The sequence below is a fragment of the Castor canadensis genome, chromosome 13 (assembly GCF_047511655.1).
Source record: "Castor canadensis chromosome 13, mCasCan1.hap1v2, whole genome shotgun sequence".
Taxonomy (NCBI): domain Eukaryota; kingdom Metazoa; phylum Chordata; class Mammalia; order Rodentia; family Castoridae; genus Castor; species Castor canadensis.
This window is the reverse complement of record NC_133398.1, coordinates 104,209,493-104,237,465: the sequence shown is the minus strand read 5'-3', so window position 1 is coordinate 104,237,465 and position 27,973 is coordinate 104,209,493. Positions and strand designations below refer to the sequence as shown.

The 27,973-nt window shown below is 41.2% G+C and overlaps 1 protein-coding gene and 1 long non-coding RNA gene across 4 annotated transcripts in view; one reads left to right on the top strand and one right to left on the bottom strand.

The window, feature by feature from the left end:
• LOC141415542 (uncharacterized) overlaps positions 1–22,408 on the bottom strand; it is a 35,305-nt gene extending 12,897 nt beyond the window's left edge. Inside the window, exons 1-2 of one of the 3 annotated variants that reach the window (XR_012440514.1) lie at positions 22,383–22,408; positions 21,762–21,847 (exon numbers count right to left, since the gene is read on the bottom strand). This is a non-coding gene — a long non-coding RNA (uncharacterized lncRNA). Of the gene's footprint in view, positions 1–21,761; positions 21,848–22,220; positions 22,322–22,382 lie in introns of those variants that run through there. The other 2 variants (XR_012440515.1, XR_012440516.1) reach the window with 2 other exon arrangements.
• Positions 22,409–22,640: 232 nt separating this feature from the next.
• On the top strand, positions 22,641–27,513 carry Cks2 (CDC28 protein kinase regulatory subunit 2). The gene is made up of 3 exons (XM_020160940.2): positions 22,641–22,838; positions 26,154–26,281; positions 27,096–27,513. Exons 1-3 carry the CDS (start codon positions 22,780–22,782, stop codon positions 27,146–27,148), a joined length of 240 nt encoding a protein of 79 aa, XP_020016529.1. The 5' UTR covers positions 22,641–22,779; the 3' UTR covers positions 27,149–27,513.
• The last annotated feature ends 460 nt before the right edge of the window (positions 27,514–27,973 follow it).

The following is a 27,973-nucleotide window of genomic DNA, read 5'->3' as shown; positions in this document are numbered from 1 at the left end:
TAAGAACAGATGATACAGGTCAATCAGCAGATAATCAGAAGAATGTAGTTGGAACAGGGTGACAGCAACTTTACAGAGTGACTTTCTTGGGTCATTATTCAACAACCATTTGAATGGAGTCTTGGACAGATGAACCACATTGAGTTTCTCCCATTTGGCCAGAGTCAGGGTGGTTGAATTCCCACATTTCCAGGTTTACAGGAAATGTGCCCTGCAGGCATCACAGAGGCCTAGAAGTGAATGATCCAGATAGGAAAAATGCTCTTGGACCCTTAAGCTACAGGTGACACTAATGCCCAAAGGCAAAGGTGTGCTATGGCAGCCTGGAATTCCTGCTGAGGTCTCCAGATTTCCCCAACCCCAACACACAGTCCCTCCGGCTCTGAGCCCAGGCTGAGGCAGCCTCAAGTTCACCAGTCACAGAGCAGATGGTGAGATATGAACAGCTAAAGTCAGGGAAGCAGTCCATACAGGCTGCACAGCACATTCCTTTGGGAAATATGGAGTCCCTCCCCTCTCCCAGAGCAAACGTGGATTTCAGGGCGGTCGGAGGTGGCAGGGAGGCTGGTATACAGGGACTTTCCTCCATGGGCTCCCATGACAGTCTCTGCGTGCTGGAGGAGAGCCACAAATTCTTGTCTGGTTGCATACTTCTAGCTTGTGAAAAATAAGAACCGAGAAGTAAGCTTTTTATTCTCTTTCCAAAAATGCCACTTGAACTCTGACCTCACTCTCCCCACTTCAAATCTGCTCCCTATTATTTTCCTTCACATCCTTGTGCGTATTTTGCTAGAAATGCAGTGAGCCAGGGTCAACTATCCATCATTTTATTATCCTGAACTTATCTGAACAACTCCCTATTCTTATGAAAACACACTCATTTGGGGAGTTGATCTAAGGTCGCTCGTTGTGGTTGTGTTATAGTGTTCCACATGCCCGACAGAGAGGAAGGAGGCCCTTCGGCATGTGACCCACCTGGTGTTGTGAGTCATTCAGCATAGCCCTAACTAGAGCCTGTCATTTGTCTCCCTCGGCCTGGCAGTTACCTCTCTCCCTACTGTCTTTCTATCCAGTCTGCTGTTCAGTGGCCACATGTGTCTTTGCTGTTCCCCCCTAAAAAGGGAGCATTTCCCACAGTTCTGGAATTCTTGATTATGCATGCATCTGTGCGTGGGAAGCTAACTGAGTGGCCTGGTACTTTTCATACCGTTCCAACCAGCTGTTTCTAACCAGTCAAGAGTTTCAGTAGGGTGAGCTGTTCTCTCCTGGACGTGCAGTGCATTCTGTACTATCTACACTCTAGTGTCTGCTGATTTGATCAAGGCTGGAGACACATGAGAAAGGCAGGCATGACCTAGTCTGGACTGGTTAGGGGACCTCAGGAGGAGACTGAGTCCTCAGGGAAACCAGAGAGGGTGCCTAGCACAGGGATACCTTCTGCAGCTGGAGAGTGTGGCTCATGCTGTCACATGTGCTGGAAAAGATCAAAATTCAAAATTTGAAGTATGGCTTTTACTGAATACGTATTACTTTCACACCATTGTAAAGCTGACAAATTTTAAGTTGAATCATTTTAAGTTGGAGACCACCTGTAATCTATCATTTGCTAATTTCTGATCACAGAAGAGTTCCTAACTCCTTTCCTCCCCACCCCCCATTACATATACACGAAGTGCTTCTGGTGAGTTAACTGCAAATTTTTATTTGCAGTCAACATAATTTCCTATGTAGAAAAACACATGGAATCTAAACAACAAAACTCCAAGACAAATAAGCAAGTTCAGTAAATCCATATGATATAAAATTAGCTCCCAAAACAACTGCCTTTCTGTGTACTGACAATAGATAAAAACAATAGCACTTGCCATTGGTTCAAAGAAAATGAACTACTTAAATATAAATCTAACAAAACATCAGTAGGCTCTTTATAATTAAAATTACAGTGTTGAGCTGATGGAGTGGCTCAAGTGGTAAAGTACCTGCCTAGCAAGCCTGAGGCCCTGAGTTCAAATCCCAGTACCACCAAAAAAATTATAAAGTGTTGATGAAAGAAATAAAGGAAGACCTAAACACTTAGAGACAAACCATGTTTATGCATTAGAAAACCAACATAGTATAGATGTTGATTTTCCCAAATTGTCTTTGTGCAACAATTCCTATCAAAATCCCAGAAACTTTCTTTTGTAGAAATAGTCTCATTCTAACATTTATGTGAAAAGGGAGAGGCCCTAGAAAAGTCAAAATCATACTGAAAAATACAAAAGAATAATGTAGGAGTAGGAGGAACCTCCATTCCTAGCTTACTATAATTCCAGAAATCAAGACAGCACAGTGTCAGCAAGGGATAGACACATGGATCCCTGGAACAGCACAGAGAATCCAGAAAGAGGCCCACACAAATATGGCTGTTTAATTCTTGACAGAGGCACAAAATCAATTCAATAGAGAAAAGACAGCCATCAACAAATGACACAGCAATAAATGGGTATCCACAAGCAAGGAGGACGAGGGGGAGGAAGAAATCTCAATCTAAACTTCACACCTTATACAAAACTTGACTCAAAATGGGTCATGGACTTAAACATAAAAATGTAAGGCAATAGAACATTGGAGAAAATCCTTGGGACTTAGAACTAGACAAAAAACACCAAAAGAATGACCTTTCTGAGGAAAATTTGTTATATTTGATCTTACCAAGATTTAAAATGCTTACTCTGTGATAGACCCTTTTATAAGAATGAAAAGACAAGCCAGGTACCAGTGGCTGATGCCTACAATCCTAGCTACTCAGAAGGCAGAGATCAGGAGGATGGCAGTTCGAAGCCAGCCTAGGCAAGTAGTTCTTGAGACCGTATGTCAAAAAAATCCCTTCACACACACACACACACAAAAAGGGGAGGGGGCAGCTGGTGGAGTAGCTGAAGGTGTAGGCCCTGAGTTCAAACTCCATATCACATAAAAAAATAAACTTTAATAGTCAAGCAAACTGTAGCAATCTATATCATGTAATACCAGTTAGCAATTAAAAGGAATAAATTATCGATAAACACAATAATTTAGATAAACCTTGATGGATACTGTGCTGAGTGAAAAGAGCCAGTCTCAGAGGATACGTGCTGGTTATAGAACAGTCATGAATTCACAGAATGATGAAGGCAGAGCTGGGCGCTGGTGGCTCAAGCCTGTAATTCTAGCCTCTCAGGAGGCAGAGGATAGGAGGATCACTGTCCAAAGTTTACCCTGGGCAAATAGTTCATGAGACCCTATCTTGAAAAATACTCAACCCAAGAAAGGGTGTGGGAGTGGCTCAAGTGGTAGAGTGCCTGCCTAGCAAGCATGAGGCCCTGAATTCAAAGTCCCACTGCCGTGCATACACCCACCCAAAAAATGAAGGCAGTGGTGAGGGGGAGAGGTATGGCTACAAAGGAGTAAAATGAGGAAATCCTGTGGCCATGATACAGTTGAGCATTTTGATTGTGGTGTTGGTTGTGTGATGTACATGACAAAATTGCATAGACCTACATACACAAAACCCAATGTATAACTGATGAAGTATGAGCTATACAGGTTGTGCCAACGTCATAGACGACTGTGAATGTTAGGATCTGGAGGAAAGAAGAGCTAAGCCCTTTTATCTTCTTTCCTGTGCACTTGATTGTTGGAAACAGCTGCTGGGAAAAGTAAATTGGAACACAAGTGAAGGTCTAGGGCCAGACAGGAAGTGAGGGAATGTGTCATAAGAAATATGTATGTGGTCTCTGCCTTCGGTTCCTGACACAGAGCTCTTAGATCCCTTGGAATTTCCTACATGATAGGAGTGTCTTTTGTGTTCACGAGGTGACTCTTGACTGGGGCTGGTCATCCCACCATGAAAAGCAGCTTGGAATTTCCAAGCCCCACCCCCATCTCCCAGGTGGAGGGAAATGCCTTTGTGAAAATGCCCAAAGTATGGGGCTCAGAGAGTTTGAGGTTGGTGAACACACATTCAAAGGCTGGGAGGGTGGTACACCCCAACTCCATGGGTTCCAAAGCATGTATGTGCAGGACCCATCCAGATTTCACCCCATGTACCTCTTCATCTGGCTGCTTATTTGTTTATTTACATTTTTTTTTGGCAGTACTGGGGATTCAACTCAGAGCCCCATCTTGCTAAGCAGGTGCCTCTTGAACCAAACCTCAGTTCTGTCTGTTTATTTGTATGATTTTTAGTATCTTTTACCACTAAATCAATTCTGTGAACCAAAGAGGGGGTTGTGACCACTCTTGATCCAATTGCCAGTTGTTCAGAAGTTCTGGTGACAACCTGGGACTTGCCACTGGTATCTGGCATGGAGGAGGTCTTGTGGGGACTGAGATTTTAACTTGTGGAGTATGTGTTAACTCTAGGAGATAGAATCAGAACTGAGTGAAATTGTAGACATTCAGTTGGTGAGAGAGACTCACAGGAGAAGGGAGAACTAAGCTGGCAGAGACTCCACAGGAGGCCATACTGGGCTTTTTAATTTCATGCATATTAATTGTACATATTAATGGATTCAGTGTGCTATTTTCATACATGCATATAACATGCGGGAGGTTTTAGGCAGAGGTATGAGGGCCTAATCTGGAAACAGCAATGAGACACAGAGGACACAGCCTCCAGGTCCCAGAAGGACTCATCCTCCAGCAGGGGACAGATGCAGGCACTGTATTAAGTCTCTAATCTTAGCTGCCTGGGTGGCTGAGATCAGGAGGATCAAGGTTCAAGGCCAGCCTGGGCAAATGGTTCATGAGACCCCTTCTTCAAAATAACCAGAGCAAAAGTGGACCAGAGGTGTGGCTCAAGCAGTAGAGCACCTGCTTTGCAAGTGTAGCCCTGAGTTCAAAATCCTCATCCCACTAAAAAAAATAATAATTAATTATAATGTACTGGAATGTATGTACAAGAGGAACAGCTGCTATTCCTGCAACCCCAGAAAAATAGCTCCCTACATAGAAAGCATATAGGACCCTTACAGGTCCAGTCGTTATGGCTATGGCTAAAAAGTGTGATAGCTTGGAAACCCCTCATTATATAGGCAGAGCGTATTCCTGGGTCACTGGACATGTGTGCTCTGCCCATGGCTGCAACCTGGAGTTGATTTCCTGTGGACATAATCTAGAAATGGATTGGGAATGGGAGAGAAAAATCAATGATAAAATATGCTTTAGATATGAAGGTGAAACAGTGCCAAGAAGGAAATCTTTCAGCTTTAATTTTAGATCATTTTAGCCATAAGTAGTTGTGAAAATGGTACAAAAAGTTCTTTAGACCCCCTGATCCAGTTTTCCACTATGTTAACATCTTGCACAACCACAATACATGATCAAAACCAAGAAATCAACATTGGACTTACTGTGTCTCCCTAGTTTTTATGTGCACTCGTTATTTTAATGAGCTGATTTTAAATTTAAAGTATGGAATTCAGATATCTATTTTGAAAATCTGTATCTATGGACACAAGGCTGGATTTCTGTGAGGAAGAGGTAAGTTGGAACCGAATGGAGGCTGCCTCTTTTTAGAGCATCATTGAACCTTCTTCTTGCTATAGTTCTGTTACTCCAGGTCTCTTGGAAATTTTTTACTTCAGTCAGAGCTAGCCAAAATGTGAACAATGAAGAATTAAGCCAAAACTCATTTGGAACTGAAGAAAAAGGGAAGAAAGGATAAAAGAAGGTTTTTAAAACTAGCCTGCCATGTGAACTGCTTTACCCAAAAATTTGATACACATAAATGATCTGGACAAATGAAAATCTTAAAGTGTAGTCATATCAACAGGGGACCTTAACTCAGCCCATTTTATCAGAAATATAATTTGAGGGTATGGTGGTCTATACCTGTAATCCCAGCACTCAGAAGGCTGAGGCAGGAAGATTTCACTAGAAATTTGGGTTCCTAGGAGCTAAAAATTCTAATTAATATATGTAAATCTATATGTAAGGAAATCAAGAAGAAAATTAATGTGTGCTTTTGATAAGAAAAACTATAAGAAAGACAAAAAATATTTCTTTTATTGAGAAAAGAACAATTTTGTCTCATTTGGAGATTTTTTTTAAAGGACTTTTTCAAAATATAAATTTAAGGAAGGAAATAAAACAAGGCAGAAAGGAACTAGTAAGTAGTGGAGAGTCAATGTAAAGGAACTTGTAAATATGAGAACGCATTTTGTAAGGAAAGTTGAAAAAGAATTTTTTATGGGAAAGAGTTTTGTGTAGTAACATAACATTTTTGTCCTAAAGTAGAATGACTGCATTGTTCCAGAATGAAAATAAAGACAGGGCAAAAACTGAAGGCTGAGACAGGTCACCAGGGCTGACTCTTGGCTGACCTCTCTTGTTTACCTTACCTGCCTGACCTCTGAAGCACTTTATCTTGGCTGCCTGTACTGCATCACCTCTAGAGGCAAAGCAGGACACCACAAGGAATGACTTCTATTGTCTGATAAGCCACCCTATAGACAATACATTGCTAAATTGAGATTATGCAGTGAGAGGCTGGTTAACCAGCCTGATTATTAGATAAAAAGAAATTTGCCTCATTCTTCTAGGCTCCAGAACAGAGATGAGAACCAGTGTGGAAGCCAAAAGCAGGTAGATTTTAGTGCATCATATGGAAGAACATTCTAATATCAAGATCCAACTGGAGAAATTGGCTACAGCTGTAGTTTGGGTGTTGACGATCCTCCAAAGGCCCATGTGTTAAACGTTGTAGTGATTGAAAACTGACTAATACAGCTGCCTTATGAAGCAGGGAGGCATTCAAACAAGCCAAATGGCCGTCTGTAGGAAGAGCTGAAGAAGAGGTGTCTGTTATGACAGGAAGTTCAGATGGCATTCTCATGGTTAAAGTACAGTGTGTGGGGAGGGTGTACATGTCCTCATGACAGCAAAAATTTTTTGCAACAAAAATTTGTGAGGCAATCCTGAAGGATACAATACTTGTTCTTATATTTTGAGTTCAATCAAACAAGCATTTATTGACAAACTCTTCTTCATCAAATTATGGCTTCATATGGAGGAATTCAGTCACAGTGAATAATTAAGATAAAACATGACAATTCCAATAGGAATGAAGGATTGTTGGAACTTGGCAGAAGCCAGGTAAGGGGAAAGCAGATAATTCCTCAATGCCTGGAAAAACCTACGGAGTTCTGATAGTCAGACAAAGTACAGCACTGGATGAAACAACAGATGGTTCTGGAGACTGAAAAGTCCAAGGTCAAGGTCAAGGCCTCCTTCTGAGGCCTCCCTCCTTCTCCCTGTGGTCATCCCTCTGTGTATCTACATGCTTGTATATGTGTCCTAATTTCCTCCTCTTCTGAGGACACCTGTCATGTTGGATTAGAGCCCACCAACCATAGTGACCTCCTTCTATCTTAGTCGCATCTGTGAAGGCCCTGTCTCCAAAGACAGTCACATTCTGAGTAGGGGGTGAGAGACCTCAACATAAGAATTTGGAGGGGCACAACTCAGACCATGACAGAAAGGTACCTAGGTACACTATCATCCATATGCACACTTCCAAACTGAGAGAGAACCCAAATCCTTGGCTGGCCTCAGCTTTGCGGAGTCAAAAATTCGATTGTGTGAGTACTTGGCTCCCAGGAGAGAGTTGTGCAACTAAACTCAGGAGGCAGAAGGCCATTCTGCTCTTCTGTGATGGGAAATCGCTTCCAAATAAGCAGAAATCTCACATTCACTGGTCAATTTTCTTCTTGTAAGAAAATCTCATGAGACAGTATCTCCTCAGAAGATGGGGCTGTAAGAGTGACGCTGAGAGGAAACAATCACAGTCGTACTTTCCAAAGTGCAGTCACAACCATTGGTGGATCCTGGAATTAATTTAGAAGGTCCCATCTTTTCTAATGGGATATAGTAAATTGGAAAAGAAGGAAATTGAGATGAGCTATAGCACACATCGTAACAGGTATTGTCTCACCAAAATTCACCAATGAAGTGTGTTTGTGTGCACATGCACTCATACATGCACATGACACAGGTATCAATGTAAAACGTACTTCTGTGGATTGTGTTAAAAGACAGGAGTTTGAAACACCCTACATTGGACAAATGTGAGAGCTGATATTGCCACCCTGACATACTGATGTCAGCCCAGGATTTGGTGGGTCAAATAGACTGGATAATTTTACCTTATCAAATTACTGTATGCTAGCTGGACGCTGGTGACTCACACATGCCATCCTAGCTACTCAGGAGGCAGAGATCAGGAGGATTGCCAGCCCGGGCAAATAGTTCTCAAGACCCTATCTCAAAAAATACCCAACCCAAAAAAGGGCTGATGGAACGGCTCAAGTGATAGAGCACCTGCCTAGCAAGCTTGAGGACCTAAGTTCAAACCCCAGTACCAACTAAAACTCTTAGCTGAAAGAAAGAAGTGGAAATAACTGTATAGGAAAGGACCACATCACTGTAAGGGTGTGGGGGAACTGCACCACCATTAGAACCTGGGGCACAAAAATAGCCCCAGAGGTAGATGGAGACGCCAAGAAGAGCCTGGCTGGAGCCTAACTCCTCTGCTTCTCTCAGGATGGGGGCCTTATCTGTCTCACTTTCTCAAACTGTGAGGTAGAACACCATGGCTGCAAATCCTCTGCAAATGAACTCTCTTGAAAGCAGAAAGTTCTGGCCTCTGCATACTGATGTGTGGGCAGCAGTGGGGTCCATGCTGTTCCTAAGCCTCCACAGTGCTTGTTATCATCATGCCTTCATGTCCTTGTCACATTTCGCTCAGCCTCTAGCTCTTCTTGCCTCCTGAACCTTGACTCTAACCACTTCCAGGGCAAAGCCACTTCCTAGGGATGGGAGTGGCTCAGTTCATTCTCTTGTGTGGAAGGCACGGAGCATATGCACCTACAAATGCGGCACTAGAAGGTTAGTCATTCACTAGGCAGTGTAAATAAGCTTGTTAGAAGTGGGGTGCAGCTCAGGTGGTAGAGCGTCTGCTTTGTGCTTGCTGCACAAGGTTCTTAGTTCAAATCCCATTACTGCCAAAAAAAAAGAACAGGCAGGGTTATTAATTTTAAAGCTCTGAAACAGTAGAACAAATCTCAGGGTCTCTTAAAGCATTTATTAATTTTCTTTCAAAAAGAAAATTAAACTAAAATGTAAATGTGGATAAAGAAATGGTTATATATGTGTTCATATGTACACATGTATATAGATCCTCACCTTAATTAGTATTTATCAAATTACAAGTTTAAATTTAAGAGTGGCAAGGAAGAAAGAAATAAGGAAAGAAGAGGAGGGAAGAGGATAAGTGGGTAGATAGGACTCCAAGAAAACCACCACCTGATCACGCGCTGAAATCACAGGGATAAAGCCATCTTTGTCTGTGTCCCCTGCCCTGTTCTGTGTTACTTTGGCCATTAGTTAGGAATCATTGTGAACACACATTCTTTTTTTTTTAATTCATTTATTCACACGTGCATACATTGTTTGGGCCATTTCTCCCTCGTTCCCCCACCCCCACCCTCTCCCCGCCCCTTCCAGGCAGAACCTGTTCTGTGCTTTTCTCCAGTTCCGTTGGAGAGTAGAAATAAGCAATAATAAGAAAGATATAGCATTTTTGCTAGCTGAGATAAGGACAGCTATACAGAGAGATTCCTAGCATTGCTTTTCACGTACAAATGTGTTACAACCCAGGTTGATTCATCTCTAACTGATCTTTACACTGGTTCCTGATCCCCTTCTTGTGTTGATCTCTGTCGCTTTAAGGTTTCCGTATTAGTTCCTCTGTAGTGGGGACATCAAATGATTTCATATTTTGGGTTTGGGTTTTCTATCTAACCCCATACCTCCTGTATATGTTTTCCCCTTGTCATGTAACCCAAGGCCTACAACATTGCTGTATTTGCCCTAGATCTAAAGACCGCATGTGAGAGAGAACGTGATTTTTTGTCTTCTGAGCCTGGCTAACCTCGCTCAGAATGATGTTCTCCAGTTCCATCCATTTACTTGCAAATGATAAGATTTCATTCTTCTTCATGGCTCCATTGTGTATAAATACCACATTTTCTTAATCCATTCATCTGTAGTGGAGCATCTTGGTTGTTTCCATATCTTGGCTATTGTGAAAAGCATGGGTGTAACCTTGGTAGACTGGCTCATTGCCATTAAATTCATTGCCACTGACTTTCTGAGACAATTCTATTTGATGGTGTAATTTTATTTATTTGGTGATACTCAGGGCCTCACATTTGCTAGGCAGGCGCTCTACCACTTGAGCCACTCCACCAGCCCTGTTTTGTGTTGGGTATTTTTTGAAATAGAGTCTCTTGAACTATTTGTCCAGACTGGCTGCCTTCTGAGTAGCAAGGATTACAGACGTGAGCCACCAGTGATGATGCAATTTTAAATACAATATTGGTTTCAGTTAGCTAAATTCACATCTGCATTTAAAATAGGAATGACTGGAACTTTGCTTTTTCTTTACTATTCCCCTTCTCTGGTTCTGGATAAAGGTTATACTGGCCTCATAAAATGAGTTGAACTATTTTTTTTCTCTTTTTTGTGGTATGTAGACTGACTTGCTTAAATGTACTTTTTTCACATCACTATATGGCTCAAAATTGTGTTTTCCTGGTGATCTATTCCAATGCCCTTCCAATGCTTCAGAGATTGGAAAATTAAGACTGTTTTGTGGATTTCATTAAAACTGTGATTCTGAACATAATTAACTTTTCTCCATAAAGTACACTTCTGCAAGACTTGAGTTCATCACAAAGATTAAAGGGGTCAAATCAGCTGTCTATATCTCTGTATGGCAAACTTCCTCTCAAAATGAATGTCATTAAGCAATGACATTCTTTCACAGTATTCTGAGGGTTAGTTGGGCAGTTGCTGTATTCATTTCTCTTGGTCTCTGTGCTGTGTTCAGCACTGCCTACATGTTTGGTCACTGATGCTAATCAATGGCTAGGCAACTGAGTTCTCTATGTGTCTTCCCGATGGTTACATTCCTGGGCAGCACTGCAAGAGGGAGAAGGTAGAGGCTGCCAATGCCTCTGAAGAACAAACCTCAGAAGTTGCATAATTCCACTTTAGCCATATTATACTGGCCAGATAAAGTAACTCAAACAGACCAAGCTTGAAGAAATAGACTCACCTATCTAAAGAAGGGTTGGTGACTTTACATTGCAAAAGGCAAGCATACTGGAATGGGAGGGATTTGTGAACAATACTTTAAAATTTATCCCAACGGGGAATGTGGCACTTGAAGCATTAAATTTTACTACTACAGATGCTAGCAGAACAAAGTGCTGTAGCGAACAGTTCTGGGGATGGATTCCTAATCTCTTTCTTTTACATATATATTTATTTATTTTCCCCAGCTGTGAATATACTTAATTTCCTAAATTTATCAGCACCTGCAAAGATCTCTCTGTTTTATCAATCAGTATTGCAACTCGCATTGTTTCTGAATTGTGAACAATAAACAGCTTTTTACATCTGTCCTTTTTTAGACAACACATATCCTAAGTCACTAAGTTAGATGTGATTAATAATAGTTTTAGAATTATGAATATAAATTTGTTTTGGTGGTACTAGGGTTTGAACTCAGGGTCTCATGCTTGCTGGGCAAGTGCTCTACTGTTTGAGCCACTCTGCCAGACTTGAGTTATGAACATAAATTTTAAGCATAAAACAGACAAAAGGATATTAGTAACTGCAGTCTTAGGGAGACTGCTTTATTTCCAACATTGCACTGTTGTCCTGTATTTGTTTCTACTCTTTGTGTGTGTGTGTGAGTGTGTGTGTGTGGTACTGGGATTTGACCTCAGGGCCTATACCTTGAGCCGCTCCACCAGCCCTTTTTTGTGTTGAGTATTTTTGAGATTAGGTCTCTCGAAGTATTTGCCCAGACTGGCTTTGAACCACAATCCTCCTGCTCGCTGCCTCCTGAGTAGCTAGGATTACAGCCATGAGCCACCTGTGCTCAGCTTATTTCCACTCTTTCATTCAAAACTTTTTAACAGTGATCCACTTTCTTCTTGACTTCAGTGCTGCTTTTCAGATTGCCATTGTCCAGCTATTCTGGTTGCTTTGTAGGTAACCTGCAATTTCCATCTAGAAGCTTTTAGAACTTTCCTTGGTCTTTGATCTTCTAAAATTGCAGTATAATCTTTCTATGATTACATATAAAAATATATATATGTTTAATTTATACTGTTCAGCATTCTACAAGTCCTTTTACTCTGAAGTTTTTTATCTTTCTTTAAAACTAGGGAATTGCAGTCATTCTCAGTGTAAGTATTTCCTCCCCCTCTTTATTTTTTCTTTCTCTTTGGAACTCTTCTTCTAAGGAGAGTTGTCACTTCTACTGTGAGTCTTTTTGCTTTGTATTTACATTTTTTTTAATCCCTCCCTTATGCTTTCTGGGGCTGTCTTTCAACCTGATCTTCTAGTTCACTTTGTTCATTTGTATCCACTGTGCTTTCAATGCATTTCAAATGTTTTTCAATAATATTTCTAGCCGGGCACCAGTGGCTCATGCTTGTAAATCCTAGCTACTCAGGAGGCAGAGATCAGGAGGATTGAGGGGTTCGAAGCAAATAGTTTGGGAGACCGTATCTTGAAGAATGCCATCATAAAAAGGGCTGGTGGAGTGGCTTAAGTGTTAAGAATGCTTGCCTAGCAAGTGAGAGGCTCTAAGTTCAAACCCTGGTGCTGCCAATAATAATAATAATATTTCCATTTGACTCTAAGATTTGTTACTAATATCATTTCATTTTTTTATTTGAAGTTTATATCCATAATTCTAAAACAATCGTTAGTTAATATAAAAATGAAGAACTTTAGAATATATGGTAAAGTACATTTACTTTTGATAAACATTCATTGTCATAAATTTATGATAAACATTCTTAGCAAAGTAAGAATGAAACATCCTTAAAATGAGTCAGGCATGGTGGTGCATGCCTGGAATTGCTGCACTCAGGAAGCAGAGACAGGAGAATCAAGACTTCAAGGCCAGCCTGGGATATGCAGGAGACCCTGTCTCAAAACAAACAAACAAACAAACAAACAAATATCCTTAAAATGATAGAGGATATCTACCACAAAGGTCCACTGAATCTAAGTTATTTATCGTGCTCTATGAGTCAGTTTGGCTACTCAGTCCCACGTGATCTTAGTTTTTGTAAGCTAGAGTCACACTATCTTCATTACTGTAGCTTCTTAATAAGTTAAGATCTTCATAGGAGTCTACCAAAGTGTCTTTGCTCTTTTTGACCCCTGGAGGTCAATTAAAGCGTTTGTTTGAATGCAGTATTTTTACTGGGACTGTAGCAAATCTAAGTTCAATCTTGAGAAAATGTGTATCTTCACTATATTAACTCCTCCTGAGCATGAGCATAGTACATTTCTCCATTTATCCAAGTCATAGGCCTCTACTTCCTTTGGCAGTACTAGGGTTTGAACTCAGGGCTTCATGCTTGCTAGGTAGGCATTCTACCACTTGAGCCACTCCACCAACCCTATTTTGTAATGTATTTTTTTTCAAGATAGGTTCTATCTATATTTGTTCAGGGCTGGCTTCGAATTCCATCCTCCTGATCTCTCTCCTGAGTAGCTAGGATTACAGGCGTGAGTCACAGGTGCCTGGTTTAAGCCTCTTACATTTTGTAATTTTGATTGCTGGGGCTTTATTCCTAGGTATATGACATTTGATACTAACGTAGTATTTCTTTTTAGGTATGTTTTCTATATAAGAATGTATATAAGAATGTAATGGCATTTTATACTGATCTTGCAACAAGATACATAAACCAGACCCATATATAATAAAATTAAACCATTTGATTCCTATCTAATTATTGTGCCTTAAATTTCTTCTTTTTATTGTGCTGGCTAAAACTTCCAGTACATTATTCAATATAATTGAAGCTAATAGAAAAATTTTAAGGGAATGCTTCTAATGTTTTCTCGTAAGAATTATATTAACTGTTTTTTATAGGTACCATTACCATATTAACAAACTTTTCTCCTATTCGTAACTACTAAGAGTGGTATTATCAATAAATGGTAGATTTGTTGAGTTTATATTTTAAATGTGTGGTGAACTTTATCAAAAAAATTTTTTGTTTGTGGGTTTTTTCGTTTTATTGTTGTCCTAAGGATCAAGCCCAGGGCCTTGTGCATGCTAGGGAAGCACTTTACCACTGAGCCATGTCCCCATCCTCTCAAATGTTTTTTTGAGATAACCACTTTTTTTTTCTCCTCATACTGTTCAGTAATTTGATATTGCTAACTACGTTTGGTCCTTGCCCCTGATTCCTGGTATACAACTCCTCAAATCCTTTGAATCTCTGAAATGATAGTGTCTTTTTGCGTGTTAATGAGTTCACTAGTGGCTCGCAGCCCCAGGGTGGGAAGTGGTCACTGAAATAACCTAGGCTGGATTGGAGGGTTTGGACTGCCTAGCTCCCACCCTCTTGGGAGGGAAAAGAGGCCAAAGGTTAACTTGATCACCAATGAGCAATGATTTAATTGTAATGAAACTTCCATAAAAACCCAAAAGGACAGGAATTAGTCACAAGATGGCAAAAAAAAACTGCTGGAGAGTAGTATACCACCCTTCTTCCATACCCCACCCTTAGCCATCTCTTCTTCTGTGTCCTTTGAATAATCAACTGGTAAATGTTAACAGACACTTCCCTGAATTCTCTAAGAAGTCTGAGCAGATTAAGCCAACCCACAAATGGGGTCATGGGAACCTGAATTTATAACTGGGTAAGCAATTAACAGAGGTGTTTGTGTGTGTGTGTGTGTGTGTGTGTGGTGGGGAGTAGTCTTAGGGACCAAGTCCTCAACCTGTAGGATCTAACACATCTACAGGTGAAGAGTGATGGGACAAATTTAATTAGAGAAGGCTCAGCTGGTGTCTGCTCTGCAGAATTGCCTGTTTGCTGGTGGGGAGAAATGGCACACTTTCTGAGGTCCCTGAACTCTTCTGTGTTGATGCTGTATTGGGATTATAGTTGATTAAATCTGTGCTAACTGAGCAGAACTTTCCTTCTAATATTGTACATATCTTCTAAATTAGTAATAAGAGTGATTAGTATACAAAATGGAACAAAGAAACCTCTTGCAATAGTTTTAAGTGGGGTGGGGAGGAGGGTGAGGGAGAAAGGCGGTGGGCATGATCTAACCAATGTATAATATAAGCCTATATGGAAGTGTCACGATGAATCCCCCCTGTACCACAAACATCCTAATAAAAAAATTAATGGAGAAAAAAAAGAGTAATTAGTAGTTCTGTAACTTTCAAACAAAACTAAAACATAATAGGAAGAGTGGTATGAGTTTGGGGGGAATTAAAATTTTTAATTAAGAGCTATACACAGGGGGCTAGCTTGGCTCAGTTGGAAGAGCACCTACCCAGCAAGTGCAAGACCCTGAGTTCAAACCCCAGTGCCACTGGGGAAAAACAAGAATTATATATATGGCTGGGGACACGTCTCAAGTGGTAGAGCATATGTCTAGCAAGCATGAGATCATGAGTTCAAACCCCAGAACCACCAAATAGTATATACAAATGTACTCTTCCACAGAACAGTCAATAAACGACACACATGACCTGCTTCTTCCTTGTGCACAATTAGCTGAACATCAACAGAATTCGATAGAGAGTAAGCATTTGGAACTCTAACTTCAGCTTGACTCTGTGTGCTGATGGTTCTGAATTAGTTCATTTCCTTGTGCCCACATTAGCAGAGAAAAGATTAACACATATTTTAAAGTACACAGTCAGTCACACTCCTAACACATAGAATTCCCTGGCAAAAGTCATTTCTAGTGACACAATGAACAAAACTTTTGATATTACACACACGTTTAAAATTTTGCCTCGAGGGTTGAGGGTATAGCTCAAGTGTAGAGTGCTTGCTTAGCAAGCCTACAGCCCTGGGTTCCATCCCCAGAACCAAAAAAAATAAATCAATTAAATAAAATAAAATGTTATCCTGTTTAGATGAGAACTCTGAGTCAAGGAGGGCTTTGCAACTGATCTTTCATTCACCCTGCCTACTTTAGATGATTGGTGTAGATTCTCAGTCGGGACCCTGGAAAAATGTTTGCAAAGTTTAAAGTACCTTCTACACAAAATCAGACACATATTCCAATGGAATAGAATAAAAGATCCAGGGCTGAGGGTGTGGCTCAAGTGTCAGAGTGCCTAGCATGTCTGAGGCTCTGAGTTCAATTCTCAGTGCACACAAAAAAAGGAGAGAGAAGATCCAGCAATAAGCCCAGACAGCTATATAGTGACCTGGTTTTCAGCAAAGATGCTAAAAACATACATTGGAGAAAAGACAACCCCCTTGAAAAATAGTGGTGGAGAAACTGGATATCCACATGTAGAAGGCTGAAACTAGATCTGTATCTCTCACCTTGTACAAAAAATAATTCAAAATTGACCAAAGGTCTTAATGTAAGACCCGAAACCTTGAAACTACTACAGAAAAACATAAAGAAGACCCTTGAAGATCTAGGGATAGTCAATGACTTTCTGAATCGGACTCTAATTGCTCAGAAAGTAAGAGCAAGAAGTGACAAATCAATTTATCAAACTGAAAAGCATCTGCAAAGAAAGGGAAACAATTACCAGAATTAAGAGACATCTACAGAATGGCAAAAAAAATTTTGCCCACTATTCACCAAAGAATTAATATCCAGAATATATAAAGAGGTAAAAAATTTAAACACCAAAAGAACAAATAATCCAGTCAATAAATGAGCAAATGAAGTAAACATATAGATCTCAAAAGTACAAATTGCAAATAATACAGGAAGAAATACACATGAAATAATACATGATGTTCAATATCCTTATCCATAAAGAAAATACAAATCAAATGTCACTGACATTCCATTTCATCCCAGTCAGAATGGCTATCATCAAGAAAACAATCAACAGCCTGGTGGCTGGTGGCTTACACCTGTAATCCTAGCTACTTGAGGATTCCAAAATAACCAGAGCAAAATGGACTGAAGGAGTAGCTCAAGGGGTAAAGTACCTGCTTTGCAAGCATGAAGCCCTGAGTTCAAATCCTATCCCACCAAAAATAAAACAAACAACACATTCTGGGGGAGGGGAGAATAAAGAAGAATGATGGAGGGGGTAGATTCAACTGTGATATATTGTAAGAACTTTTGTAAATGTCACAATGTACCCCCAGTATAACAATAATACAGTAATTTTTTAAAATGCTGGCAAGGATGTGTGGGTGGGGAAGTATTCCTTATACAGTGTTGGTAGAAATGTAAATTAGTACAGCCACTGTGGAAATCAGGATGGAGACGCCTCAAAAAACTAAAAATAGAAATAACTACCCCATGATCCTACTAGAACACTCCTGGGCATATATTCAAAGGAATGTAAGTCAATATACAATCTAGATATCTGCACACCCATGTTTGTAACAGCACTATTCTCAATAGTCAAGCTATAGAATCAGTCTAGGTACTCATCAAACAGATGAATGAATAAAGAAAATGTGAAATACATACACAATGAAATATTATTCAGCCATAAAGAAAAATGAAATTGTATGGTTTTCATGAAACAGATGGAACTGGAGATCATGTAAAGGAGCTAAGTCAAGCTGAGAAAGACAAACTATCACATTTCTAGATATGCAGCTCTAGAAATAACAATACTACTACTACTACTATTACATGAATGTAAAAGGGAGATTGGAAGGAAAGGGTGATGGGGTGGTGAATATGCTTGAAGTACATTATTTGCATTTATAAAAATAGCATAAAGAAACCTTAAAACTGTAAAGAAAAGAAGGGGGAGAAATAAGGGAGTAATAGTAGGGGGTGTATTTAATCGAGGTTCATTATACATATGTATGGAATATCACAGTGAAACTCCTTTGTACGATTCATATATGCTAATAAAAACTACAGTGCCTTCTTGATAGTATTATTAGGAGCAGCAGAATCAGTGTTATTCTCAGGTGTAAGGCTCTCCTAGCACATTGCCTTGCACAATGCTCAGTGTTTGCTGAGTGACTCTCTAGGGATCAACTGGGGCTGGTCTTTGGCCTCTTTGTGACCGCACTGACGGTAGGCTGATGGGGTAGAGACATTCCAGATGTAAGGCAAAGATGTGATTACTTGGGCATGTTCTAATCTTAGTTTAGGAAGGACCAGTATTTTTTCACCAAGTAAACACCAGTCAAAACCTGAACTTCTGTAAGGCCCACTTCTAAGCAAGGAGCAGAGGGGCTGGTGATCTTACTCAGTGGTAGAGTGCTTGCCTAGCATGCATAAGGCTCTGGGCTCAGTCTCCAGCACAACAACAACAACAAAACAAACAAACAAAAAACAAAACTAAGTCCTGCTGGGTCTGTCCTTCACATTTTCATCATCCTCTGTAATCAACCCTGCTATCATGGAGGAGACCTCATTATAACAAGCATCCTATTGACTGCCATGCCTCCTAACAGGGATCCCTTCTGGTTCCTTCCTGTCCATCCTCCACATTTCCCAGTTACCCTACCCCATCTGATGTTAGTGCCACTCACCTGACTAAGAACAAAAGATGCCTCCACTTTGATCAAAACTAGGAGTCCAAGAATCCCTTAGGCTGGCCCCATCTTCTACCTTAGTTTCCTATTGCTATTTTAACAAACTACCACAAATTCAGTGACTTAAAATGACACAAATTTATTACATTACAGTTCTAGAAAGCAGGTCTTAGTAGGGCTAAAATCAAGGTGACAGCAGGACTTTCTTCTAGAATCTGTTCCCTGCTTTTTCCAACTTCCAACGGCCACCTGCAACTTTTAGTATGGGATCACATAACTGACATTTGCTTGTGTCACAGTACTTTCTCTGACCCTATCATCTCCCTCCCAAAAAGAACCTTGTGATCACAGTGGCCCTAATCCAGGATTATCTTCCCATCTCAAACTCCTTAATCAAACCTGCATTGTATCTTTCACTGCATAGTGTATCCATAGGCTGCAGGGATTAGGATGTAGACATCATTGGGGCCATTGTCTGCCTGCCACATCCATTCCCCCAGACGTACTTCCCACCACCTTCCTCCTCACGATCACTGCATTCCAAGAAAACACCTGCAGTCTTCTCTGGGTCTTCCATGTTTCCTTAGACCTTCACAAATGCCAAGCCCTCTATTGGTAAGGCCCTTCAGTCTCCTGGCTTTTGACCAGTGGAATTCTAAGAGGCAGTAAAGAGTAGCAGTTAAAAGGTCTCACTCTGGTTTGGGGATGTAGCTCAGTGGTTGAACACGTGCCTAGCATGCCAGTGGAGGATGAGGGGGAGACAAGCCCTAACTCTGGAGGCAGACAGCTAGGGCTCCAGTGTGAGTCTACTACTTTCTAGCTGCATGGATTTTTTTTTTAATTTAGATCTAGGTACCAGATTTTAAGAAATACAAGTTACAGAAAAACAAAGTAAATTATACCATGAAAATAAAATCGCACAAATCCAGGCAGTGGAATATTTCACAGGCATAAATATCCTGGGTTTCTTTAATAAACAGGTATTTTTAAAGATGGCATGTGTGTTTTTGTGTGGATTAAAGACTGCAAGAGGCCAGGTGCAGTGGCTTATACCTGTACCCAGCTACTAGGGAGGCAGAAATTGGAAGGATTAAGATTCAAAGTCAGCCTGAGGAGTGGGTAGTGAGACCCCCATCTCAACAAAAAAGCTGGGCATAGTGGTGTGTGCCTGTCATCCCAGCTATAGGTGAGTAAGAAGTAGGACTGCAATTAATTCAGGCTGGCCTGGGCAAAAACCAGGAGACCCTATCTCAAAAATAGCCAAAGCATAAAGGGCTGTGGGGCGGGTCACTCAAGCAGTAGAGCACCTGCCTAGCAAACTCAAGGCCCTGAGTTCAAACCCCAGTACCACACCCTCCAGAAAAAACAATTAGACTATTAAGAGATAAAAACCAAATGCAAGGTGTAAGCTGAAGTTTGGATGCAGATTCAAACCCACTGTAAAAAAGTATTTGTGAGGTAATCAGAAAAATCTGAATCTAAGCCAGTTATTGGAATACTAAGGAATTCTCAATGTAATGGCTGGTGGCTAAATTTTTTTTTTAATCTTTTTGAAGCTGGGCATGGTGGTGTGTACCTGTATTCGAGTACTCAGCAGGAGGATCATGAGTTCAAGGCCAGCAAGATACTCTTGTTAAGAGAGAGAGAGAGAGAGAGAGAGGAGGAATAGATGGAGCATGATGATTGATTGGCAAAATGTTAATTACTGAAGCTGATGCATCATGGGAGTTGATTGTACTAGTCTATATTTGAATTTCTCCATAATATCTCTTCCAAATACATCCTCTAGGAAGCTTTGCATTATCAAGTTCTCCTCTCCCAAAGTTAGTAACTGATTTCCCTTAAGTTTGTTTGCATCCTTACTCTCACAGTACATTATTATGCCCAACATGTCTTCAAAATTTATTATTGAGTGCTTATCAGGGGCAAGGGACTCTGCTGTGTGCTAGGCATGGAGTGAACAAACAGACATGCTCTCTAATTGGCTGCATGGAGGTTAGAGTGCAGATGGGGGTGGGGGGAGCGCAAACTGTACCTAAAAGTGCAATAAATAGTGGCAGGATTCTATCACTACAGAATAAAGGTGAAAGCAAGGTACTTAACTGTAGAGAGGGTGATTAAGGAAGACTTTTTCAGAAGTGATCTCCCCCCACCCCCCTTTTTGGTACTAGGGTTTGAAAACAGGGCCTACTCTGTAAGCCACTCCACCAGTCCTTTAGGGTCTCGAGATCTATTTCTCCAGGCTGGCTTAGAACTGGGATCCTCCTGCTCTCTGCCTCCTGAGTAGCTGGGATTACAGGTATACATCACTGTGCCTGGCAGAAGGCATCTTTTTTTTAAATTATTTTATTCATATGTGCATACAATGTTTGGGTCATTTCTCCCCCCTTCCCCCTGCCCCTCCCTTAACCTCCCCACCCCCTCCCTCTCCCCACCTACCCCCTAGCTTCCAGGCAGAAACTATTTTGCAGAAGGCATCTTTAAATAGAGGCCTGAAGTATTTCATGTGTTACGGAGTTTTACTCCTTATACTCCTATGCTGAAATTCTAATCCCAGATCCCATCCCATGTGCTGGCATTAGGGGGTAATTGGTGCCATTACTATAGTGTCAAGAGTGAATTTTACACTTGTAAGCAATCAGAAAAGCTTGTTTTCTCTTTCACCTTGTTAGAGGACATAAAAGCGGGCCCTGTGCAACCGGGAAAAGGGCGCACGTTAGGATTGACCACCTTGGCACCCGATCTTCCTTCCTGCAGCACAGTAAGAAAGCCGTTTCCTAACAGCCACCTGTCTGTCACGGCAGCACAATACCGTGGGAGGGAAGCAGTGGGCCACCTTACTTTCTGCCCTGTGCTGGAAGTAACATTTCCTTTGAAACTGAAAATGACATATGCTCATTGTGGAAGCTGTGAAAAATGCTAAAAGTCAGTTTTAATTCTGCTGCGTAAAAATGTCCACTATTTACATCTTGCCATGTTTTCTTCCAGTAACTTTTTATTTTGGTTGTACGGGGGATTGAACTCAAGAATCCTGTGCTTGTTAGGCAAGTGTTCTATCACGTAAGCTACACCCCAGCCTTACTTTAGTGATTCTTTTGGATAGAGTCTTGCATTTTTGCGTAGTAGCCTCAGAACATGAGCATCCAACGTTTGCCTCCACGTGGCTGGGATTAAAGTTCCACTTACCACCAGCAGCTTGTTTGTTGAGATCGGGGTCTCGCTACTTTTTTGCCCAACTGGCCTCAAGCATCTTTCATCCTGATCTCCGCCTCCTAAGCAGTTAGGAATTACAGCTGTCAGTCATCCTGCCAGGCCTTCCAATAACTTAATTTTACATGTACTTTTTATTTTTAACATCATTTTTATTCCCACGAACCAGGACTTAGGGTTTTATTTTGGGCGGTTACAGGCATCTTACTCTTCCCCGTTTTGGACGGCAGACTTCGGCTAAGAGAAGCCACCTGGCCTCGGCCCTTTTCCAGACCCGGACTGCCGGGTCCAGCTTCCGGCTTCTCTAGCCAGGGGAGTGCCGGAAGCTCGGGTTCGGTCAGGTAAGGACACCTGAAAGGTGAGCCGAGGCGGCGCGGGGAACTCCTCAACACCCACCGCCTCTCTGCCTCGGACCGCTAGTTAAACTGCACTGACCGCTGGCGCGACACAGGACAACACCCACCGCGGCCATTCAGAGCACCGCGCGCGGCGTTCCCGATCCCGCCTCGGGTCTCGCCAAATCCCGCGACACCTCCCCTCCCTACAGTCTGAAGCCCAACCGCCCACCACCCTGGAACTTTCTAAACCCATACGCACGCGCTCTGTGGCCCTTAACGTCCCGGCTCCGCCCTTCTAGTCCAATGCCCCTGTCCGTCAAGGCATTCCCCGCCCCCCGCACCGTACCAACCCTCTACCGCTTCCCTAACGGCAACCCGGCAACAGGCCTCTGATTGGCTGACATGCCGCGGAGAGAGGCAGCAATAGGCTGGCCGCTAGCCCAGCCCTGTCGTGGCTGGCGCGGAAGGCGATTGGACGGCGTTGCGACCCAATCAGCAACTGGCCGTCGGATTCAAATCCAGAGCGTTGGCCTGCGGTCGTTGGTCTCAGTCGAGTCGTTTCCCTGGCTTGGAGAGGACGTGTGGCCCGCTGCGCCTACTCTTCACGCTTTTCTCTCTCTTTTTTTTTGTTTTCTGCCCGTCTGCGCACCGGTAGAATGGCGCACAAGCAGATCTATTACTCGGACAAGTACTTCGACGAGCACTACGAGTACCGGTGAGAGGCCTCTGGAGGGCTCCGTAGGGCGGGGCGGGGCGGGTGTGGCGGGGGTCGGAGCCGGGGGCGCATTGGAGAGCCTTTGTTCACCCGCGGAGAGGGCGAAGGAGTCCGGAGGAGAGCGGGCTCGGGTCCGGGTCCGGGTCCGGCTGGGTCTCTGCGCCTGTGGCGGGAGGGGCGTGGAGTTAGAAGTCGGTCCAGAAGCGAGTTTCTAGGCGGAAGAGCGCCGGAGTCTGGTCACCCGGGTCCGGTACCTTCTGCGGGGAGCCCGGGACGCAAGAACCGGGCGTCAGTGAAGCTACAACTTTGACTTTGAGGGGTTAATTTGCTTTTGAACCGTCTACTAGAAAGTGATGGGTAAACTTAGTAAACTGGGCATACTGGAATGGGGGAGGTGAGGGACGTTTCAAATTTGCCTTTGGGGGTGTAGTGTGGCCCACTTTGGAGTCCCAGGTCTTGCGAGGCTGAGGCAGGAGGATCGAGTTCGACGCTAAGCCTAAACTACATAGCGAGACTCTGTTCCAAAAACTTAAATATCTCAGCCAGTCCCTTGTCCTACTGGGGCTAGAGTGTTGCATTCTGGGAAACAAGATGTAGAGTGGTGATTGGCGCCTAAGCCGTCCTTGGCCGGGTAGTGATCGTGTTTACTGCTCTTTTAGGATAGATTTGCAAGAATGCCGTTTGAGGAAGAAAGGACGTTAAGAGTGGGTGGCCTCCGCCTTTACTCTCCACCCCCCCAGTATGGAGGTCTTCATAGGGAGCTGAGTTTCTCCAGGCCGTCTTAGGAGTCAGTAATGGTTGCACTGTTTGCATTTCTAGCTACGAAAGCCTCGTATGTTTCTCTGGCTATACATTTTAAATAAATTTTGTCTTTATATAAATAAACAGTTCCAATCTTGTACTATGTTAGCGTAATCTTCAATGATGTGATGGGAACAAAGATCCCAGCTGGAGATATCCAGTAATGTACAGAACGTAAACTGTAATAGCTTTCTGCAGTTTGAAACCGTGTGGATCCAGCTTTTTAAGATAAGGGTTTATTGGGCATAACGTTAAAATCAGACCTGCTGGTAGTCTCATTACTCACTTTTAATATGCTCAGCATGAATCCTATGATAGGCACGGACCCTCCTTTACTAAGTTATGTGTGGTCATGTGTACAAGAAACTACTGGCATATCTGAAGTGATTTATTCTTACCTAAGTGGCAAGTGCTCCACTACTGGGCTTCATCCCCTTCATTCCCCCCCGCCCCCCCCCAAGTCCTTTTTATTTTGAAACAAGGTTTCACTGAATTGCCCAGGCTAGTCTCAAATTTGCAGTCCTCATGCTGGGATTACAGGTGTGCCCCACCATGTTGGGCAGGAGCTAGTCTTAATTGACCAAGCCACTCACCTTTATGAAAGAGGATAATCTCCAGAGATACTTTGGGGGGGGGCGGGGGAGTACTTGAGTTTTTGAGATAGTGTCTCGAACTATTTGCCACAATCCTGATATGTGCCTCCTGAGTAGCTAGTATTACAGGCGTGAGCCTCCGGCTAATAATTTTTCTTGCATGTAGTTTGAAAACCGTCCATGTAGTAAAATACTGTGAGCTTTAAAGTTTTTTTTTTTTTCCATTATAATCAAACCCTGATGGAGATCCGCTTTACATGGCTTGTGGAGAAGAAACAGGTGGTAACTTCTATCTAAATGTCTTGTTTGTGCATCAGTGTAGATGCTCTGAAAGCAAATGTAAAAAAGCATCACATTTCTCTTTGAGACGTAGAAGATTAAAAAGCCTTAGAAGTTGGATGTTAGAGCCAGGTGTGCTGCACACCTGTAATCCCAGGCAGAGGTAGGAGGATTGTGACTTCAAAACTAGCCTGGGCTACATAGTAGACCCTATCTTCAAACAAAAAAAGATGCTAAGCAGCATTGGGAGAATGAGTGTGGTACTTGGTACACTATTGAGAGGCCTCAGACAGAGTTCACCAGAATTGTTGAAAATTCTATGGACTATGGTAGTAAGCACACTTTCTTTTTCTACATAAAATTGTTCTGAAGCTCACTTTGCCTGCAATAATAAAAAATTGGTACTTAACTAACCAAGCTTAAAATTTATGACAACTTGGTGTTTAAATTGAGTTAAGGGTTCAGTTTGCACATGTGCCAGAAAGTGTGATCAATTTGTACTTAACCACCCAGTCAGCTGACTCACAGGATCATATACTTGTTGGTCAAAAAATTGGTGTTATAGGTGACTCTGTATGATATTAATACTGCTGTGAGTGGTTTAAAAACTGGGGCTGAGAATTAGGACTTTTATAAAGATCTTATAATTCAGTGCTTGGGGGGATTTTTTTTTTTTTTTAAACAGAGTGGGCTGGTGGCATGGCTCAGGTGGTAGAGCGACTGCCTAGGAAGTGAGGCCCTGAGTTCAAGCCCCAATCCCACAAAAATAAAATTTCACATAAAGTTACAATTGTTCATGTTCTTTTTTTTTTTTTTTTTTTAATGTTAAAAACTTATTCTTGCCTGCTTAAGGTGAATAAAGTTTTGGATATTGGCTGGTAACTTATTGGAAAACTGAAGGTTTATTTAGCTGCAGACACGTATTTGCAGTTAGTATTTTTGTTTTTAATTTCAAACAAAGGAACTGAAGTATAAAGCAATAATTTATAAGAATTTGTCTCTACTCCATAATCTAGTGTTGAGTAACAGGAAGCACAAGTTAACTGTATCTTAATTGTCCAAGGCTGGGATGACTCTAGGATCAGGGATCATTCTCCTTAGTGTAGTTGCAACTCCATTTTGTGTTGCTACTGTGGTCTTAGATTGCTGTTGTAGCTGCCTGATCACATTAGTCTACAACAGAAAGAAGAAAAAGGAAAGTATTGGGCATGTTCTTTCTCACTGAAGACACTTCTCATGATTTGCAATATTCTGGCTATGCCCTGTTGTCCAAATTTGGTCAAAGGACCAAATCTAGCTGCAGAAGAAGCTGGGATGTGTGATCAGGTGCCCAACTTACATTTTAGGCTTCTATTCCTAGAGAAAATTAAGATTGAGTAGCAAGCATTCTGTTGGGTGTGGGGGATTAACCCTAAATGCCTTCTGCTTCTGGATAGCACATTCTTCTTGGCTCCTTAACTTGAATACAAATAAAGAGTACTAAAGATTGATACCTATAATATGGTAATATAGAGTTACTTTAAAGAATTTAGATTGTTTTGAGGACAAAATCTTAAAATTGTAGGTATCTTAGAGGCACACATATAAAGTGATCATTGTCAGAGAGAACAGAGTGCTAATACTTGGCTATGTCTTTTGACAGGCATGTCATGTTACCCAGAGAACTTTCTAAACAAGTACCCAAAACTCATCTGATGTCTGAAGAGGAGTGGAGGAGACTTGGTGTCCAGCAGAGTCTGGGCTGGGTTCATTACATGATTCATGAGCCAGGTAAGTAAGTTTGGCTATAAGGTGTTAACTGAACTAAAAGTTATGAATGTAAACTTTTTTTTGGTACATGGACATTCAAGGATATCGCAAAGTAAACTAATAAGTTACAATAGTTTTTTTAAATGACTGATTCCTTAACTCCCTGGAGTTTCTATTTTATAGTGAATAAGATACCACAGGAATAAAAGTAATACATTGGTTCACCTGCAAGTTAAGTCAATAATCATGAGGCCCTGAGTGCAAATGCCAGTTAACACAAAAACAAAATAGAGGTTCCGCTGCTTTAATACACTATAGACATGATACCCAAAAGTATAGTCTTAGCTACTGCTTTAAAAATTGTCAGTTCTTAAAGCTAAGTGTTAAGTCCTGTGTATATAATATTGATGCAGTTAGAAATGATTTGTCTTTTCCTTTAACTCTTAAAAGGGCAAGATGTTATCTGCCATATTAAGGTTAAATAACATAGCATATGAACTGAAATGCTGCCTGCATTATGCATATCTGAGTGCCTTGTGCTATTATATGGTATTAACCAAAAGTTTTTCCAGACTTAAATAGTAAACTATACTAATGCTTTGTAGGGTTATATTCTACATTGGGATTATCAACAAATTAACTTACAGAATTTATGTTTCGAACAAATTTGAATACATACCACAGATACTGAATGAGGTAGAATGAAAGCCATCTTCATATTCTGTTTACTCGATTTATTGTATTTTGGTTCAAATAAATTCTTTTGAGTTTTGTTAAAAGTTAAATTTGGCCATTTTATAATCATTATTAAATGATAAACATTTTCTTTCCACAGAACCACATATTCTTCTCTTTAGACGACCTCTTCCAAAGGAACAACAAAAATGAAATGTCTGGAATCGTCAATTAAATCTTTTTCAAATTTAATGTATATGTGTATATAAGGTGTAGTATTCAGTGAATACTTGAAAAATGTACAAATCATTCATCCAAACCTGTGCATGAGCTGTATTCTTCACAGCAACAGAGCTCAGTTAAATGCAACTGCAAGTAGGTTATTGTAAGGTGTTAATTTCTTCTAGACAGTTTTTCTTTTAATATAAGTACCTGTTTGACTTTACCTGTTACTTTTGTTAAATAAAGTTTGTATGTTGCATTTACCACTGTTACTGATATTTTCTTACAGTTAATTTGTAACTGATTTTCAATTTTATAATTTTAGCCTTGAGAAAATAAACTTGAAAGAAATGTTACATGCATTTAAAATAGCTTGGTATAAATACTGCTTGAAAAAGTGTAGGTTAAGGGAATAGAGGAAAGGGGAACTTGTTCAGAGTACACTCTACATACACATCATTTCACAGTGAAATCCCCTTGTACTGTTAATGTATCCTAATTTTAAAAATAACTTGGTATGATGGGGGGGTACCAGTTAAATTCACTTATGATAAGGGATATATCTTAAACTAGAGGCAAAGTAGGTTTTACAGCTTTTAATGTTTAAAGAACTGTCTACAGTCTTCAAATGACCAGAAAAGCCCAACTTAATATTCTGGTTGCTTCCACTTATCTTCAAACTGCCACTAAGTACCAGTGGTTTTGGGGAGAAACCACTTTACCCTGTTTTTATCATTTCCTCCATGTGCGAAATGGAGATAATGTTTCCTATAAAATACCAGCATTTTTAAAAATTCAGAAGCACAAACACCTTCA

Coding starts and splice junctions, on each gene's coding strand:
- Cks2 (XM_020160940.2), top strand. CDS start 22,780: ATGGCGCACAAGCAGATCTATTACTCGGACAAGTACTTCGACGAGCAC. Junction 22,839..26,153: donor GACGAGCACTACGAGTACCG/GTGAGAGGCCTC, acceptor GTCTTTTGACAG/GCATGTCATGTTACCCAGAG. Junction 26,282..27,095: donor TTACATGATTCATGAGCCAG/GTAAGTAAGTTT, acceptor TTCTTTCCACAG/AACCACATATTCTTCTCTTT.